At 43.5% G+C, this 20240-nt stretch overlaps 1 protein-coding gene across 4 annotated transcripts in view; it reads right to left on the bottom strand.

Moving 5' to 3' along the window:
• Nucleotides 1-7665: 7665 nt before the first annotated feature.
• MOB2 (MOB kinase activator 2) overlaps nt 7666-20240 on the bottom strand; it is a 115788-nt gene continuing 103213 nt past the window's right edge. For all 4 annotated transcript variants that reach the window (XM_074841702.1, XM_074841701.1, XM_074841704.1 and 1 more), the window contains exons 2-5: nt 18364-18524; nt 17071-17164; nt 10550-10674; nt 7666-8987 (exon numbers count right to left, since the gene is read on the bottom strand). In XM_074841702.1, coding sequence (XP_074697803.1) covers nt 8677-8987; nt 10550-10674; nt 17071-17164; nt 18364-18524 — 691 coding nt within the window. In that variant the 3' untranslated portion in view covers nt 7666-8676. The remainder of the gene's footprint in view (nt 8988-10549; nt 10675-17070; nt 17165-18363; nt 18525-20240) is intronic.

The raw sequence follows: 20240 nt of genomic DNA, 5'->3' as shown, positions 1-20240 counted from the left end.
AGCTATGAGTCTGTTCCGTTATGTTCTTTGATGGTGCAGCAAGGGACAGCTTTGTCCTCGTAGGTGTGATGGACAAGGAGAAGAGGTGTCTGCTGTCCACATCATGCCGATTCAGGAACTGAGATGAAGAGCAGTTCAGTGATTCTCTCAGTTGCTTATAGGAACTCTGTGGCTTCTGCTGGAACTTGAATCCAGACCTTAACCTGGCAACAGCACATTTCCAATGAGCAGATCTGCAAACTTCCTCGGTGGCATGTTCCTAAAGAGAGGTTCTTTCATTTCTCAGCACATCACTTTAGAGCAGCTCTTTTCAGATGCAAATGCTACATTTCATGCTGATTAAGAAAAGTTGTTCTGGCATTTCTTCTCTCTCCTGATATAGCACTAAGATCCAGCATGGTACCTGCAAGCAGAGACTGCAGAGGAAGTCTGCATCACGCAGACTGTCCCCATTGTGCAAGCAGCGAAACAAGTGCCCTCAGTTCAGAAGCTAGATTTGTACAACTTGTGATTTGGGGTCGATTCTGAGCTCTTCTGTGCCTCGGTGTGTGGGGACTTCTATGAGTGCGTGTTCTTGTGCAGTTCTTTGTCATCTAGTAACACGGTTGCAATTTTCTCCTTGCTCAGGAAACTTAAGAGTTCATTTACAGGCACTCTTTGCCCTTCCAATAGTTGCTTGCTACTGCAAAACTTCTGAAAAATTTCTAATCTAAAGTGATTGAAATCAGCCAGCAGTTCAAAAATGTGGGGTAGGCAGGAAAAAGGGACAGGCAGATGGAGTCTTGCTTAAGCTTTCTTGATTTTGGATATCTGGCTTTAAAAAAAAAGCCCGAGTTTTCATTTCACGGGCCAGAAGTCTTTCACTGCAAACTAAAACAAGGGTTTTATAAACCACCTGAGCTATTTATCTGAGGAGCACCTGGATCAGAAATGAATGTTAATCCAGTAATAACAGATAATTAAACTGTTACAATGGGTTTTTAAATCTCTCTTCTCCAGATGTAGTTTCGCTTTTTGCCTTCATCAGGGAGATTATAATGAAGCACAGAGGGCTTCTAATCCAATCAGATGGATTGGAGTATTGGTTGTGCTTTCACATTTAAGCAGTGGTTACACCACAAGATTAACTTCATTCACAGGGTTGCCATCTTGTTACTGAATTCAGCCTACTGGTTTGACGTAGACAGAAGAAAGGTCTGGGTACCTGATCTCCACAATGGTCCATGAACATCCGTGGGGCAGGGCCAGGTTTGTGAAGATGTTGAACCAGCTCTCAGGCAGGCACTGAAGGGTGTCCACAGAACCAGCGCTCGGGTCCTGTCCAGTTCTAACGACACCCACAGGTTCCTGGCACTCCTGATTTGCCCCCTAAACACGAACAGATCAGTGAGACCGTGAGTTACAGCCTACCTCGGGCCGTGTTCCCGTGAAGGTCTGCCAAATGCACATTCCCTCTTCAGCGGCTCCGCTTGAGCTGCCTTCTCTGCACACACAAGGCAGCACGGCTGCCTTTGCCAGGTAGCCCAGCTCAGCAAGGAGGGTCAGACTCAGCTCTGCTTGGTTTGGAGCAGGGCAGGTCCAGACCATTCCCTGTCTCCTGTTCTTCCCTGCAGCGTGTCCTAAGTGTGGCTTTTGACCTTCATCACGGCGCGCAGTGGGGAGTTTGTGGCTGGGAGCGTGGGATACAACCATGCCCTGTATCTCTGTGCTGAACATCCATCACAGAGTTTCTTGCAGTCGCAAGGGGCTGGGCTGTGCAGCCTTCTGGTGCCCCAGTGAGCTTTGGGTGAGCCTGAACTGAGCTGGCTTAAGCCCTGAAGTCAAGCAGTGGCTCTGTAGTTGAAAATCTCACCTGGAAAGGAGCTTTACCTGTCCGCCTGGGAATTGTGTGTCTGCTTTCTTTTGCCTATAGATCTCATCAGATTCTTCCCAAGCGTCTTGGCTTCGAGCTGTGAGCCCTGTTTGGCAGCAGGATGCCGACAGCTGTTGGTTTGCAGTGCACGACTACCTCCCTGCTATCTGCTTCCTAACGTCACCCTCCTGGGAGTGAAACGAGGGACTCTGGCACAAACCTTTTGGGTCAATAGGTGCAAATTCAAGGAAGTACAGGTTCTTTGCTGTTCTGCAGACCATGAGGGTCACTGGTAATAACGATGGATGAATTGACACTGATGAATAATAGTGAGAGCTTGGTGCACATCTCATTTCAAGATTTGGTCAGAACTACCTGTCCAGGCTGCAGTTCTGACTGTGTGCTGAGACTGTGACTCTCTGATCACAGCACAGCCTCTGTTCTGTAGATTTCATTTAAGCCAGTTTAAAACAGTTTTTAAACTGGTAAGATTATTCAAAAGACATTTATTTTTTGTGGTCTCTTGAAAATATTCTTAAAGTTTTTACAGTTCTGCTGCAGTGAGTACAGCTGGTCTTTGGGTACAATTTGTCTTCTGCTTCTCATATTCACTCCTGCTGAGACAGGTTTTATAGCCGCAAGGATTCAAATTAACCTTCCTAAATTGTTGAGTGTCAGTAAACCTGGCTGCAAAGGACACAGAGTTCTTCCTGTTAGAGGTTTTATATAGATTTCAGGTCACTGTAAAAATCTCAGATTTTCAATGTCAGTTTCCAGTTCTGCTCTGGATTTTCCTTTTTAAGTGGAGCCAAGCACAGGGTTCTTATTCATAAAAGTAAATTCTTTTAATAGGCAGACGTAAGTGTTCTGGCTGACTGAACACCAGTGTCCCCAAATTCATTACAGAAGACTTTAAAAATCAATGTATTTCCACCTTGCAAAGTAAAATTATCCCTTATGTTTAGTCATCCAAAACCAGACGTACTATCTGCCTCTCTGCGCCAGAAACAGTAAAGACTCTAGCATTAGCTTGCAATAAAACTAAACAGGGTGGCCACACAGAGAATTGGGATGAATTTCTGTATTAATAGCTATTTCGTTGTCTACTAGACTTTACATGAGAGAGTTAGCTCTTCTACCCAAACTAGTCTATAAGCTTTGAGCTTGGGAACAGACAGAGTATTCCTTGAGGTGATGTTGGGAATGAATCCTATGGAAGTCAGGTTTTTGTGTTTGATGCTTGGTCAAGTGCAACTAAGAGGGGGGGGGGGAAGTTATTTAGGACATCCCATCTGCTCAGAAACAGAGCTTTCAAGTGTAAGTCTTTCCTAAAGGAATTCAGTCCATGCAGAAAGCAGCAGAACAGGACTCCTCTGTAACCGCTGTGTGACCTTACGGGGTCTAATGAGTACGTGGTGCTGGATGTGCAGCCTTCCTTTCCTTTACCAGACAGAGGATTCACCTTCCTCGTACAGCGGCATTGAAGCCCTTCTGGGGGAGCCCCCACCAGTTTGTTGGTTCAGGGTGGTAGTTAAATGAGTGACTGGTGCCAAGGACCAGTTTGTTTTCCGTTTTCGGTTCCTTTTGCAGTCCTTGAGGGCAGTACTTGCTTCGGGGCAGGTGTCTTCTAAGCCTTACTGATGTCAGGTTGAAGCAGGGGTTTCACAGGAGCTGAAGTCCTTTGTGAGATGCCATTTGACCTTTCTGTATCTGAGCTGGTGTTGCAGAGGGTTGCTCTCCACTGAGTGGAAAGGCTGGCTAGCCCAGGCGCTTTGAACCTTTCCTTTTGAGTTATCCTGGAGACCGTTAAAAGGAGGAGTTTTACGTAAGGGACCCTGCACCACTGTGTGAGAGAATGTTAACTATCTGCGCTGGTGTGTGGGAAAGCATCACACTATTTTAATGCCTCTTTTTTAGCTGTAATGAAAAGAATTAGCAGATGATGACACATAGATAAGTGTGGCTTGTTCTTTTTTTATTTGGATAGACAAAGCTCTCTGAATGTTTTCTCATCCCAGTGCTTGGCCACAATTTCTGTTTTCTCTGCGTCGCGTGTGAACCTAGCTTTGAAAAGTCTTATTGTTCATGTCAGCTGTCACAACCAGAACAGTTCTTCTGTCCATGAAAAGAATGGAGACCCCATTAGCACACTGAGGGGTTTTTGCCAGCTGTTTGGTGTTTTTCTCACTTTGTATCATCAGTTCCATTGGGAATATTGGGGTTTGTCTGTACTGCATACAGCTGTATCATGTAAAGATACCAGATCTGTCTTTAAATCCTTCAGGTACTGAGCTTGTGCTTGGGCACTAGTGTTGCAACAGCAGCGTGGATAACTTGGCCACGCTGCACTCTGCCAGCACCCAGGCATTAGAACTAGATATAAACTGTCTGGTGTTGCCATTTGTGCTACAGACACAAACATTAGTTTCATTTGTTGGTTTAGTAGGTTTGAACAGAATAAAACAGCCACCTATTCCTCTGTCCTCAGTTTTGATTATGGAAGAGTATTTCTGGATTTGAGTTTTTCTGTTAACAGCTGAAATGGTGAGCTAAGGATTGGCTGGGACAAGTTGTAGGCCAGATGTGAGTGAGGGCTTGTTTGATGAAGCATGGCTCTGTATGAGGTCAGCATACTTAGTAAGTGCTCATAAAGTTGGCTTGTTCTTTTATGGCTTTGCTTGTTTCTGTGAGTCTTTTCATCATCTGCTAATGTGCAGGAGCTAATTGTTACCTGACAGCATCCACCTTTAGCCCCTGATCGTGTCCAGAAGCACCTTGATATGTGCATGTTTGGCCAGAACTCCAGGAAGGGAGCTGGAACACATCTTTCTCCCTCCTCAGGTCTTCTTGTCAGAACAGTGTTGCATAAGAAGCAAGGCTTTCTTAAAACTCTTGGTTAAAAGGTTGTTACTCATATATAAAATGAGTGTGCTCTGTGGGATCTCAGACTTCAAAGAAGGGCATAGCTCTGATTTTGCTGAAGTAGAAGATGCCCGACTCAATTTACAGCTTGCCACTGCAGGACCTTTCTTAGGGTTGGGCTGAAGCTGCTCCTGTGATGGCTACACAGCTTCCTTGCCTTGAGGTCGAAGCTAAAGGTGGCTGTTCTCTGCACAAGACTTGGTGGCACTGTTCCTGCCTCCTGCTCCCCCCAATGGCCAGAGGTAGCCCATGGAATGGGCACAAGCTGCTGACCGTGCTGCTCGCTTACCTGCTGCTGGTATTTATTCCAGATGGCATGTATGAAGAAATTATTTTCCTCTTGTTTTTATTTAGAGGTGCTTATGCTTGGATTTCCTAAGGACACTGCAGTCTCAAAGACTGACTGATCATGACAAAACGGGGGGAAAAAAAGTTTCAGCTTGCTATAATATTTCACCCCATTGCTATAAATTTATGCAACCTCAGCTCTTCATCACATCACTCGTGTGTCCAGAGCACCAACTGTCAGGAACACAATCCTACAAGGCATATGTGTAACTATTGTTGGTCTGAAGGGAAAGACTTCAGCCCTCTGACAGCTTGTGCTCAGTGCCGTGGTTTTAGGCCTTAACCTTGGTTAGGGGTTCTGCAACAGCAGATGCAAAGCTGAGTTTGACAAGGCAAGGCCTGCAAAAGGTGGGGCACGGGGAGTGGGTGGGGGTGTAGGTAGTTCAAAAGGTGTCTTCTAGCAGTGTTTGGTTATTTTTCTGGGGTGTTTTGTGGTTTTTATTTTTTTAGCAACCCTTAAACAATAGTATGGTACATCATGACCTTTAGGGCAAGGGGGGTTGAATGTAACGTAATTAAGGAGCCTCTGTTGCTCTGACAGCACTTCAAACAATTTACAAAACACATTTAAAGCAGCCAATATGACAATTTCCTCAGTGTTTGAAGACCTAAGCCTGTCTTGGAGATACAGGGGGATTCAGACCCCGTGCTTACGGTGTGGGTAGTCAGGGTCACGTTGCAAGCACAGAAAGTCACTGACAGACTTCAGCAGCATCAGCCAAGCAGTTTGAAGATTTAGTGGCACTTCTGTATCTAATGTTACTACAGCGTAACTCACTAATCTCTGAAATATGTTTGGCCACCTTGAGGCTGAGCTTTACAGTAACATCTACTCCTGACAAGAAGAACATTAGTGTTGGCACTATTTCAGTGTTTTCCTTATTCCCACTGCTAAACCCAACAAGATAGGCCACACTAAAATAGGATTCATTATTTGTATTCTTGTTAACTGCTTGTAAAATATAAAAAGATTACCCTGCTAGATGAAGCGTCTATTCTTTCAGGAATAGCAAATCTCTGCAGAGTAAACTCGGGACAGCTGCCATGAACAACAGCTCTTCTAGCGGTAACGTGGTACTTTATTCTCCTGGTAGCTGAATTAAGGGTTTGCTGCTTTGCACCAACACGTGGGTTCCCAGACTCCCTCCGGGGATCTGTCACTTCTCCTAGGGGAAGCTGAGGCATTTGATACAGGTATCACTGTGCTGTGATCTGAAATGCAAGGCTTGTAGCTAAGTCAGTCCTTCCACAGAGGGTGGAACTGCCCCTTGAACAAGTCAAACCTTTCCCAAATGTGTATCATTTCTAAATGGCCTTTTAGAATTAAGACTGCAGATGCATTTTTACAGGTAGATAAAAAATTACCAGAAATACTTGGCTTTGAGTTGTTCTTGCTCTTTCTTACCTCGAGCTCTACTGGATGTTCTCATTGCAAGTAGCACAATGGGCGTTGCTCCAGCCACTGCTCCTGGCCTCTGGTTTTCCCTTCAGACATTGCCGTAGGGAGCTGTAATGGACAGGCTGGCATCAGCGTGGATGGAGGCAGGACATGGTGGGAAGGAGCTCTCGAGCAGCCTGTGCTAACAGCACCCAGAGGAGCAGGTCAGTGGGACTCCAGCACATTTGCCTGCAGGTTCTCAAGGCAGCCACAGTCTGGAAACAGACACCACAGGTCAAGTGTGGGCTCACAAAGTTTGAGGTTGTTTTCTCTCTCTCACTCCTCCACTTCTCCTGTGTGCGTGCCCTTTTTGCTCTTTTTTCTGAATTTTATGACTTCTTGCTCTTTTTCTCACTTGCACATTTTTCTTCCTTTCATCTGTTGTTGCTCTTGAGCACTTCTTCACAAGCTTTTTTTTCTCCTTTGTGCTTTTTCTTTTTCCCCTTCTTTCTTGCTCATGCTTTTCTTTCCCCTCACTTGCTTGTGTTTTTCCTTCTTTTTTTTTTTTTTTTTTCACTTGCACTCCTTTCCTTCTCTCTACTGACTTTTACTATGATTACAGACCTCATTCAGGAAAACCTTCTAGGATTTGTGCCAGCTCAGTCATTAATGATGTATATACCTCAGGACCAGTAACAAACAATGCTCAGAGGCTGCCACAGGTTTGATAGAAGCACAATTGGAAGCAAAATTTGGCATTTTCCCAACTGGAAATGCTGACTGTAAGAATTCAGTAGAAATGTGAAGGAGAGTAGTATCACTGTCCAGATACAATACTGATACAATACTGCATCCACAGATACTGCAATACAGTATTTGCCACAAAATATCCAGCAGCCCACTGCATTTGCAGACTTTACGTACAAACGGGAAACTCTCCAAGTATTGCTTATCTTTGGAGCATTTATCTTCAGATTACCTGGGGAGGAGATTCCTAGCAGTACCAGAAAGAGCAAGGAATAGATTATAAAATGTAAGATTACAGGGTGGAAGACAATTATTTATAAAGCTGGCTGACAGCAGGGCCAACAGCATTCAGTGGTGAAAGGGAAGCTGCATGGGTAGATTCCACTGATTTTTGACGCTGCAAACACAAAAACAAAGCTTGTGGCTGATAGATTTGTTTTTATTATTATAGAACAGATGAACTAAAATAAGCCAACAATATAATTTTATGCCAACAGCCATCTTTCTAGCACAGGCGGTGACTGACTCAATGTACCCTTCTCCCCCCTCCCCGGGCCTCTGTTCGATGGGAAGCAAATGGTGGTGGCTCTTGCACATGGGTTTGGGACTCCAGTGATCTTACTCTTTTGTTTGTAGAGGTGTGCCTGGGAAAAGAGGAGGCGGGGGAGCAGAGAAAAGAGTATATATGTTGTAGGAGCAATAAGCAGAAAGGCTTGTGGATCCTCTTGCACGTTCACATGTTGTGACCAGGTAGATGGGACAACTGGAGAATCATGCCCAATTTCAACACGTAGCAAGCCCCTAGTTGCTACTCTAGTCAAGCCAGGAGTTTCTTCCCGTTCCAAGCTAACAAAGGGCAAGATGCACTCAACTGGGGAGTTTTTGGCAGGGTAAGGGGCAGTCTATGTAAAACCAAACCAAAAAACCACCCCCACCCCCCCAAAAAAACCCCAAACAAACCTGCATTTTAAGCCACTTCAAAGTAAAAGTCACTTCTTATAATATAATAGATATTTTTTAAATGGCAGGACCACCATCCTAGAAAGACAAAGGGCTTGCACTCAAGACCAAAGAAAGAAAAACAAAAAAACAAACAAACAAACAAAAAACCCAACCAAAAAAAAAAACCAAGAGTGGCCCCACTCTCAAGCTTGGCTCTTCTCTAAAAACAGCACTCATCATCCATCTGAATAGGTAAAAGGAGGAGTGGACAGAAAATAAAATAAAATTGGTGCAACTTCTCGCCAGGTGGCGCATTAAATCAAAGCTCCATACAGTCCCGTACGACTACACGTCCTGTGGTGGCAGCATAATTTCTTTCAGCTTTCATTGCTGTATATGTCTGTATGTATATCTGAACATATACATACACATACACACAGAATATATAATATTGTTTTTAATGTTAGTTTTGATCCTGCAGGAGGGCTCATCTCTCTTTCACGTGGTTCTGTGCTCCTGCGCTGTTGCTGCTCCCGTTGCCGCTCCCGTTACTGCTGCTCCCGCTGCTGCTGCAGAGGACCTCTGTGAGGTCGTCCATGATGGTGGTCTCTTTAGGGTCCACGAGGTTGAACTCCCTGATGAATAGGATAAAGTGTGTGTAGAGTGTGTTTAAATGTCCGTGCAGCTCCAGTGCCAAAGTCTCCTTAAAGTGTGAGGAGTAGATATGGGCCAGCACGTGGAACAGGTACTTGCAGATCTTCTTCACTAGGGACTCAAAGGAGTTGGGGAATTCCTTGCCTGAAAGGAAGATGGAGAAACACCGTGATAGCTCCAGCTGCTGACCTTCAGCCCCTCTGCAGCATCTGCTTGGGCTGAGCTGCGGGTAAGAGCAACTAGCCCACCTTATGCACCAGACAACCTGTGGGCCCTGTTATCACCCTCTTACCTTCTTTTTACAGGAATTCAGGGGAAGAATCTGAGGAAGTTTTAAGCATTTTCATTTGAAGTTATGTTTTAAACCCTAACGGTTCAAAAATCAGGAAGCAAGTGTAATTGTTCTTTAAAGCCACAACATTTTTTTGTTACTGCCTGTAAAAACAATGAGAGTCCTTGTCTAGTATGTCCAGGGCTGGCAGATTTTTCCCCTGGAAGTACATAATGCTTGGGAGACCAATTCACAGACCCTGAAACGGAAGCTAAGGTACATGGGCCTTGGTAGTGTGCAGCAGTCTGACTATGTATGTAACTACTTCCCTCGTTTCATTTTTGAAATTCTATCAAATGGGAAAAGAAACAGAAGGAAATACTGGGTGCCTTTTACCAGGTGCAGGTGAAATTGTGCTTGCTGGAGCAGTGCTGGGCCTGCATAGTAAAAGACAATTATTCAACAGCTGCTTGGGTAACACTGAAACAGAGGCAAGCAGAAGCACCATACCTGCTGTCCTGTGCGTGATGCACAGCACGAAGTATGTTACTGGTGTAAAGTGCACCTTGGCCACATGGACAAAGCACTTCCATGAAATGCCCTCATTGCTCTTGAACAAGCATATTTTTTTAAAAAAAAAAAAAAAGTCAACTGCAGCTGGCTTACAAGGCACTGCCTCTTTCTAGATCAAGATGCTTGTAAGCAAAGGCTGCTGGCTTAACGTTTCCTAGATTGTAATGTCCTACTTCCCCAATTTTCTGTTGAAGTGGCTGAAGGAGCCAGCTGATTTTAGTCCTGGTTACGCCCACCTACAGTAACTGCACATCTCTATTTTCTTCCCCTTAACCAAAGGCATCATGTGTAGCAATCTTGTCAGGATACAAATCTGAGTTAAAATTACTTTCCTATTGCTTTTCAGTTCTCAAAAATCACAGTCTTATTTAATCTTTGAAAGGGAAGGGAGACTGCAAACAATCTGTGAGATAAGGCCTCGTTGGGCAAGGAAAACAAGCCACATTCCTGGCAATCCAATTTATTTCCCCCTTAATGTGTCGGAGCTCTAAAGGAAATAGTAAAACATCATCAAGATTAAATTTTACTAGCAGCAGGCTGTATTGAACACCCACATGCTGACAAATTTTTATCCTCTCTGAATACAGGCTAGGAAAATCTTAAAATGCTTGAAGAAAAAGATGTACCGATGAGGAAATACAAGCCAAGGGCACAGGATTGAGACTTTCACCCCAGTTCATATGCCAACAGTGCAAGTCCTTCTTACTGCAAGAATGAACCAACTTTAAAATCTCCCGTAACAAAAACATCAAAAAAACCAAGTGAGAAAGCTGTCTGGTATTAATACATACGCTGAATGCCAGCTCTCACCTTATGGCATCTGCAAAGAGCCACAGAAGCAGCTGTGTGAAAGCAGACCTACCGTATTTTGTTGGAAAGACGTCCTCATCTGTCACTAGCTTCTGCACTGAGCTCATGACAAAGTCAACATACTGAGGAGCAGTGCACTTGATCTTCTTTCCCCGCTCATCATACCAGTAGTACTGTCTGTGGAGAGAATTGACAGCGTCACCACGTTACACCTTGGCTCCTCAGCTCAACTCCTCTAAGAGGTTACTGTCTAAATAATATAAAACAACAGCTGCAGCATTACCAAAATACATCACAGCTGCTACAGAAGAGATTCACTTCAGGGTATCTTTCTACATCAAAAACCTTGAATTTCTGTTAGCCAGTTTTCTCTGTTTCAATTCAGTCAAGAGTGCAGGCAGTACCAAGCACAGAAAGCCTGCTGACAAGTCTCCAAGCAGAGGAGCTCTACTGAGGCAGTGATAACTCTCTATCCCTGACAGACTAAGGGTTTACGTACCATCTATAGAACTCTACAGGAAAGCATTATAGAACTATTTTTTAAGGGCAACAACATTGCACAGTGATAAACTGGTGATCTTCTGATGCTTAACATCACAAAACATAAATTAGTCTTGTAGTATTATTAAACAGACAGAAGGTGGCTCCAAAACACCAGCCTTTCCAAGCTGGTGCTCTGAAGTACTGGCAGCCTTTTTAAGTGCTACAAATCCTGTTCCGAAATCCAACCTGAGGAAAGTTTTCAGGACCCTTCTGCACATCCCTACCAGCGTGCCTCAGAACTCTGCTCCTTTGGCTACAGTTACAGACTGCCCAAAACATCTGAATTCACATTTGACTCTGCCACCGGTGAATAATCCTGTGTGATCTTAAGGAACATTAAGCACATTGTCTGGCTCTTCAAAAGCAACCATAATTCAATCAGCCATGTCCACCTTGATTAGCTGCAGCCAGCCCGCACCTGACCGAGCATCTGAAGGCTACGAAAGCACTGAAAGTTTGTTTCTTTTTTTTTTTTTTTTCTTTAAGTCATGGTTAATTAAAGAACCTCTAACTTAACAGGAGCAGCTATCCATTGCATTATGCACACACAGTGAGAAATGTTTTACAGATAAAGGAATCTGACAAAACACCTTTTTTTTTTTTGGCCTATGTCACATTAGAGGTGTCTCAAGTTCCAGTTCCTGAACTCTTCCTTCAGTCTAAGCTCCAGGCACAGTCCTATATCCTTACAGGACTGATAAGAAATCCACTGTATTGGTCTCCCCAGGACACAGCATAAGTGGGGTTTGCTGGCTGCCTTTGGAAGCAAGGTCAGAAGTGGTTTGAGCAACAGAACTTGGCTAGAAAGATACCTCACCCAACTCCAGTCCCTAAAGCCAGGGTACCATTTTTTGCCCATCTGTTGGCTAACTATCTGTTATGTCACTCCTCACACAAATCACTGAAAAAGCTTCACTGTAGCCCTAGACAAAACATCATTTCAGTGTGATGTTTAGCCACCTTTGCACTTTTTTACCTTTTTTTTTTTTTTTCATGGAAGATAAAGATTAAATGTTTTTCCTGTGCCTACTAGGACTAGACTCCATTGAACTGGAAGGATCTCTACATACCACCTGGAAAGTCAAGTTTTATGTATACTGACCAGCAGAACAGTCCTGAAGCAACTAAAGAAAAATGTTAAGTAGCAACTGAAAGGTTGTGATTTACAATGTTTTCATTGCCCTGAAAGATTCTTCAGGGACCTGAGGGCAGTGAGGTGAAGACACTAACGATGCTGTTCATGCCCCAAGGCATATGAAAACAAGAAGAGGCTGCAGAAATAAGTAGAGCAGTTCAAACTTTAAGAGAGGAAAGGCAAGTTCTGCAGACACTTAAGGTTTAGAATTTTTCTTTCGGCTCATTTTCAGCACGTGGTGCTTGGTCACTCTGTTGTTTACTAGAGAAATCAGGATTGACTGCAAAAGGGCATGAAAAGGTGAGCAAGTGGATGAAAACACCAGGAGTTAAAAGCTCTTTGTAGAGCTATGTCGGGCATCAGAACTAGCATTTGGGCCCTTAGGCAGACTGTGTTCTTCATCACTGCGTATTTCCTTTGTACAATCCACATATAAGGAATTACATAACGTAGTGCACAAACACAAGCCACCTCATTTGGTTAGTCCTGCAGTAAGCTGGAGCAAGACAGTTCTAGGCAATTCAGACTTATTTTGGGTCTTAGGACAATGCCTGTTGCCAAAAGCAGAAGCAGGCTGGACTGTCTGTACCTCAGCAGTTTTCTCATGCTGCAGAAATCCTCAACTGCAATATAGAAAGCATAGCTTAGAGTTGCCCTTAGGCTCAAAAATGAATCTGAATAATTGGATTTTAGTTAAAAGAAACAGTTTGGCAACTGTACAAGTTCACTTACATGAAAATACAAGTGAATAAATCTGCTGTAACATCCCACTGCATACCCTTTTTGCCTTTTCTTGAAAATTAGGCTAATTATGCAAATTAGGAATTTAAAAGAAGAATCATTAAAAGTAAAGGGATAACTACAAGGATTGTCCTGTTGTTTAGAATCATGTGTCTTCCTCATGTTCCAAGTGCTGTGAACAGAGTCTTGACAGGTCTTGGAGGAAGAGATCTCCCACCTGGTCGGGTTATCTCCCCTAAGAAGACAGGAAGCCGGCGGGGGCCAGCGAAGGGCTCGCTGGGGCACAGAAGCCTGACTGCATTCCAGCCCTGGCACCCGGACAGCATGGTCCCGAATTAGGCAACAGGCAGGAAGCAGAAAGGACAAGAAGATGACACTTCAAAGGCACTTTTCAAAAAGTGCTCACACGATACAGATTTTGATTATTTCCTACGTAAAATTTGCAGCTCCGTTCTAAATCCCAGGGAGAAATGACTATGGGTTTAACAGAGAAAAACCTATGATGCAAATAATAAAGGATAACACCTATGAAGTCACAGTGCTGCATCTTAATATACCTACATATTTTATCCCTTTTCCTCTAAAACGTTCTGGGTTTGTGTTGACACAGAAGCCGAGGCAGAACAGAAGTTACATCACTGTACGAGTAAAGCTTCTGGAAGGAGGGAAAGGCAAATGCTGTGGAGATTATGTGGTCTGGAAAGGAAGGAGAGACAGTCCTGCTAGAAATACCAAAAGACAGTTATGAAGAAAGCAGGATAGCAAACTATCAAATGGAAGGGCAGTAATATAGTGCTTGACAGCAACTCAGAAGAGTTCTGATGGTTTGATGGGGCAAAGCAATGTTTAGATGGGGGGCGGGGGGGGGGGCTACCATGTATAAGCATACAGCTCCAGGAACTTAAATATAAGAAAATGCAAAACATGCAAGTTTGAGTGAGGCTTTCTAGAAGGAAGTACCCTCCATCTGCAGAGATACTAAGGGCAAGGTAGACATGAGAAAGGAGACCGTAAGATTAGAAAAAATGAGTGATAAGAATTATCAACACAGGGATTTCACTGGGCCAAAATGAGACCTTTCACTCTTACGTGTGGGCTGCCTCGAAGTTTGCATCCATCCTTGATTCCTGCCTCAGGAGCTTTGTAACCTCAGCCTCGTGAACAGCACTTAGACAGGCTCTCATTTACTCCCCTCACTTCAGCACTTTGAGAAGTTTTGCCCAAATGTCCGCTAGAAAACCAGTTTACAGCTCATGGTGCTTTAAAGCTAGTTTGTGTAACAATAAGCTATAAAGCATACTAAATCTAAATAGTAAATACTGTGTTAAAAATATAGTACCTGCTTTACAGCAAATGATAAGCATATTAATGAACAAAATTAAGTAATCCCCAAAGTTACCTTCATGCCACCCTCATTAAATTTTGAGGATAACTGGTCATTCTGTTATTTCTCCTGGCATTATCCCACCTTGCCAGCAAATGCTTCCATCTGTTCTACAAGGAGACTAAGTTTTTGTCAGATGTCTCTTAGTGACCCCAAGCAGAAATTCTCTTCCTTATTGTCTGCAGATGGCTGTGCTATCTCATATATCTGACAGAGGGCTGAAAGCTGCATCTGTCTGCAGTTTGTCAGTTGGCTGGAGCTTCTCTGAGATGTCAAAACTTTACCTCAAATATTTAACTGCAACTGGTGTTTATTTTGCCAGCAAATCCTCTCAACTTGGGATTGAGTATTTGCAGTGCATTTGAATGCAAAGTAACTTGACAGGCAACCTGTTCTCAATAGTTACTTCAGCATCTCAACCATAAATACAAAAAGCCTTCCTTAGGTATGACCAGAATGGTGTGATCCAAAACACACCTTGGAGAACCGGGCAGGGAAAACACAAGAGAGGATCAAAATGCAGACCTTCATAGTGAAATCAGCACTGAAAAAAATGGCAAACTGCACCCTTATCGTAAGGTACTGTGATTCCATGGCAATCTAATAGAGGTTGATGCTATTTTATTCCAGAGTACCCGAACAGATCACAGCCACAGAAGGTCAAACCTGGAGTGCCCGTCAGGTTAATCAGCAACGTCCTCTAATGTTTAGGTGGTACTCTATATACTAGAGACAGGTCAGAGGCACAATAAATCATATCACTCGGTGCTTCTGCAACACAATAAGCATGTCCTTACCTTACTTTGTTAGGGTAAGACTAAAAAAAAAAGCGGGAGGGAATGGAGTGGGGAAGCAACATACAGTTTTGTCATGGTCACAACTGGATATGAACAAATGAGCATCTTCGAGGCAGTTCTCCATGTTCCATTTAGGCATATCTCTTCCAAAAGGGAAGAGCTAGGAGAGGCAGAATATAAAGATAAGGATTATCCAGAACTGTCATTAGAGATATCTGGAGAACACGATTATGAATGGGACCTTCAAAGCTGAGCTGTATTGAGGTGTGTAGCTCGGTGATCTCACCTCTGTGGTTTTTCACAGACCCGCACGCTTCATCAGAGAATGAAATATGCAGCCTACAGTTTGCAAACATGAATCACTCATCTGCCCCCAAGTACAGGAAGATACTTAAGTTGTTATGATTTAGCTAAACACAAACCGTTTCAAGTGCTTCACCCAAGTGTAGACATGCTTCCTGTTATTCCCAAATAGCGCAATTTTTCAGTTTTCCAAAACAAAGGATAGGAACATTCCGCTATCAGCCCTCACCACTAAAAATACAGGCTACAGCTGGAGCCGCCTACAGGCACTTCCTTTCTTTATTCTGCAGCACAAATGGCTTACAGAGGACTCTTCTTTAAGACTCGCTAGAGCAGAACGGAGCAGTTCCCTACCACCACCTCCTTTTAGCCACTATTTCCCATCAGCCAAGTGGATAAACAGTTAAACTCAGTCCTTTGGACAGCCAGTGCTGCATCAGGAATTAAAACATGAGAAGGCTTCGGAGCAAGAGTCAACAAAATACTCATCTTACTGATCACTATTTCTCATTTAGAGACATGCTGTCTCCTTTTGATAAAATCTGGGTCCAGCAGAGATTTATTACTTTCTGTTCCAGCCTGCTTTCAAAGTCCTTAGCGTGGCCTTTAATTCTCTACTGACAGTTATCTTTCCAACTTCTACATGCAAAAATATCCTCCGTACACTTTGCATTCTTCAGAGCGCTCTCAAAGAAAGCCCCTGATATTAATTTCAAGTGCACAAAATAGCCCAGTACATTAAGCAAGGATTCCTTTCTAAGCACTATGTAATTATTGTCAGAGATACAATATAGAGCTCTGGTTCTGTTGCGTACATTCCCCGGGATGTTTGTTTGATGTACTATAACATTAACTGCTCAGTCTTCTGTTTTAAAATCCATCTCAACTAAATTAATCCCAGGAAATGCAAGAGGAGGGAAGAAAAGGACTATCAACACATGTGCTGGAGAAAAAAAACCCACAACACAACAGGCTTATTCATACTCAACTGGATCTCATATTCCATCGTGTTGGACTGTGCTAATCAAGAGCAGGAGTTTATGGTAACTTTTTCTTACATTCACCATGTACAGTAAAACTACAAAGCCTTCTTTCATAAGTGACAGCTAGTCAATGTTAAGAAAAGTCTACTAAGTCCTACAGGGGGAAAGTGCCAAACCAAAACGTTTTCCTTACTCTTTGCAAAGCTGCCACTTGTGTCCTCTGTGCCCAGGGGCTCGGGCAGAAGGCCAGTGGCTCACGTCAGGCTAGAGGTTATCTGCCAGCAGCCTGGTGCTCTGTCAGCATTCCAGCTATCAGAAGCACCCTCTGAGGTTTTCGCAATTCGTTTATCCTCCCCGGCCTTCTATGGAATCGGAGCACTCCTACCAGTAAGGACAGTTTTGCCTTGCTCTTCTTCCCTCTCCCCCTCAGCTACACACGTGGTAATTGGCCTCTCTGATCTGACCTTATAAAACCAGCTCAGAACAGTCAAAGATTCTCGTCCTTCTAGTCCTCCACAAAAACCGCCCTTCACTGCTGAGGGGAGAGAAGAGCATGTACAGCTGCCACATTCTCACTACGCAGAGATCTGCTGTAAAACACTTGCCCAGTGCCATCTAATACCGAGATCCTCCCCAAGCAACTCTGAAGACTTCATGGAAACCTTGTAACTGTAAATATTGACTTACGTATTGCACACTGCCATGGTCTGACATGACTCTCCTGTACAGAATTCTGAGATTGTACTATACTGTAAGTTGATGTGATGGAAGAAAGTCGTTGCTGAAAAATAAACACAAAGGAAAGAAATTCAGAAGTAAAATACTTTCAAAACACTGGTTATCCTCCAGACAATTATTTAAATAGAGCAAGTAAAGTGACCTCAGAGTCTTGAGCTCGCATACAAATTTAAACACGATTTAGCTAAATGAGTCTAATGATGAACTGCAAAACAAAGAGGTACATAGAATGAAAGCTCTTGTTTTGATTTAAGATGAAAGCACCATGATGCATCAGCTCTTATTACTCACTAAGCAGCAAGACTGGAAAGTGTCTCCGTCATCAGCCTCACCTTTATGGTAGAATACTACAAGCTGAAGGCAAACAATTTGCTATGTTCTTTTGAAGTCAGACTTAAAACGTACAGTGGCTAAAAAACCAGCATTAATAGTTCTCGTGACATTATGTCCTTTTAAAAAAACAGCATGAAAAATACCACACTTCTACTTTTTAAAATTCTCCTGAGATAATTTAACATCTTAATACTCCTCAGGGGGCACCTCATTTTTTTCTTAATGAGTCTCTATAAACCTTCCCAGTGTGCAGTTTAAAGAAATTTCTTGCTACTACCACACACTGTTGAAAATGTAAACAAGTCTGGGTTATAGCTGCAGGTTAGGACTGGCAGGTGAGGCACAGGAAAGTACTGTAAATCAGAACTGAGATGCACAGATACAGCATTCAGTCACAGTAGTCAGTCACAACTCTTGAGTTCCAGGCTTGACTACAGTTTAAATTCACAGCAATTCCAAGGTTTGGAAGGAGTGGGGAGAAGAAATCCAACCAAAAGACTTCAAAACTCCTGGCTTTAGGCATAACTTGCTTTACATACGAGTCTTAATAAACTATCATTTTTACAATGCTTCTGGAAGACCAATAGCTTGAGTCAGAAACATGCTGAACCAGCCAGTTTAGCAAATAGTCAAAGGGAATTGATGGTCCTCAAGAGAGCATCAAAAACTTTAGTGCCCTCAGTGCCCCAGTGAGGGAGCTGGAAGGAGGAAACGTATCAAGGCTTCCATGGTGCCAAGCACAGTTGGTTTGTACGTAAGACAGCTTAATTACTATTCAAGGTATAATGACATGCATTATGCAGTAAAAATAGTCACTGAGTGTTTTTCTAAGCACTGAGAAGCGTAAAGAGTAAATGAATGCCTTCTCGGGGGACAGCAAGCTCCGAGCTGTACGATCACAATACTCACTGTTGCTGGCTAGCCACTCGTTGAGGTCTATTTCTCGTGGTAACATCACTAGCTCCTTAAATTCGAAGTCGGTAATTCTGGATTTTGTGTATTCTGGCTCTAGGTAAAGTTTCTTCTCTTCCGGTGCTGGCTTCTTCCCATTTGGCTTTCCCTTGGACTTCCTGCAAGAGATTGAAAAGAAAGAAGAAAAGTCACCTTTACTGTTGATGGACAGCTACAGAATCCAAACTCCTGTATTTGTGTTGACACTGCTCCTCCTGCCTTCCCTCCCCTTGGCTTAATATTTTTTTATTAAAGCAAAAGACAGTTTCTTAAACAGTGTATTTGAACTCAGACACTTTTTTCAAATAACATTTGAGGTTTTGAATGGCGTTAAGAAACTTGAGACCGAGCTGCTCCATCCCCGTTGCCCTTTTGCCAGTTTAGATTGCAAACTCCTGGGGGAGTGACCGTCTCTCTCTATGCCCCCGAGGAGCCCTGACAGCAGACTGGCACTGTGCCCGAAGGAGCTACCTAATGCGAACACACTAACAGTCTGCTGCATCACACACTTAACTGTCACCTGCACAACGGGAGCTTGAGGGACAGTAAAAGCAGACTGCTGCAAGAAGGTAGCTCTCAGCTGGAAAAACACTCTTTCCACATCACATGCTGGCACTGCTCGTGCAAAGCTACAGCATTCCTTGTTACTCCAGCCCTACGCTTTCTGAGACACCAGAAGCCTTCTAGAAGTGAGCATCTGTGACTCCAGCGAGAAGCACTGGTAACTACAAAACCACCTGCTTTTTCAGCTCCCAGGATACCCGAGACAGAAAGATCTGAGTTCATTTTTTTCTGAAAATCCTTTAAAATACAATGCATTATGAAATAACCTTCCATTTATAAAAGTAGACAACCACATTCCATAAAATGTGTTTATCTCCATGGCATGTATTTCTATAGTGTTTCTCCCATTTCTAAAGTGTTTCTTGTAATCACTAGAGTTTTCCTCTCACTCCGTTTTTAACATCCTCAGCCTAGACTCTTGACTCAACCCATATTCCTAGGCCAGGGGTTCAGCAAGGACTTCTGAGGAAGGACAGCAGGTCAGCACTTTGGTCAAACAGCTGTACATCCATGTTTCTACAGTTAAAAAATCCACCTAAGCAGAGACAGAGGATCTATTTAATGGTGAGGGACAAAGTGCAGTAAGGCAATACTATCACAGGAATATAAGGAGGAGATGCCAGGACTTTTTAATGTCAGGTTTTCTTGGTTTAAAGAGGTTTTTAAGTATCTATAAAACCAAGACAAGCCCACGTTTGCAGAAGACTGCATTCAGTTTGACATTGAATGACTCGAGCGTGTCCAAAGAAGGGCAACGAAGCTGGTGAAGGGTCTGGAGCACAGGTCTGATGGGGAGCGGCTGAGGGAACTGGGGTTGTTTAGTCTGGAGAAGAGGAGGCTGAGGGGAGACCTCATGGCCCTCTACAACTACCTGAAAGGAGGTTGCAGAGAGCTGGGGATGAGTCTCTTTAACCAAGTAACAAGTGATAGGACAAGAGGGAATGGCCTCAAGTTGCGCCAGGGAAGGTTTAGACTAGATGTCAGGAAGTATTTCTTTACAGAACAGGTTATTAGGCAGCGGAATGGGCTGCCCAGGGAGGTGGTGGAGTCCCCATCCCTGGAGGTGTTTAAGAGTAGGGTCGATATAGCGCTGAGAGATATGGTGTAGATGGGAACTGGCAGTGCTAGGTTAATGGTTGGACTAGATGATCTTCAAGGTCCTTTCCAACCTAGTTGATTCTGTGATTCTGTTGAAACTCATCTAGATCCCATCCAAAGGGAACTGACCTTGTCCTGGCTCTTAACGCACTTTAACTGTGCCCCTGAGATAC

Source organism: Strix aluco, chromosome 16 (assembly GCF_031877795.1).
Source record: "Strix aluco isolate bStrAlu1 chromosome 16, bStrAlu1.hap1, whole genome shotgun sequence".
Lineage (NCBI taxonomy): Eukaryota > Metazoa > Chordata > Aves > Strigiformes > Strigidae > Strix > Strix aluco.
Note: the sequence above shows the minus strand (reverse complement) of the source record. Positions and strands in the feature narration are given on the sequence as shown.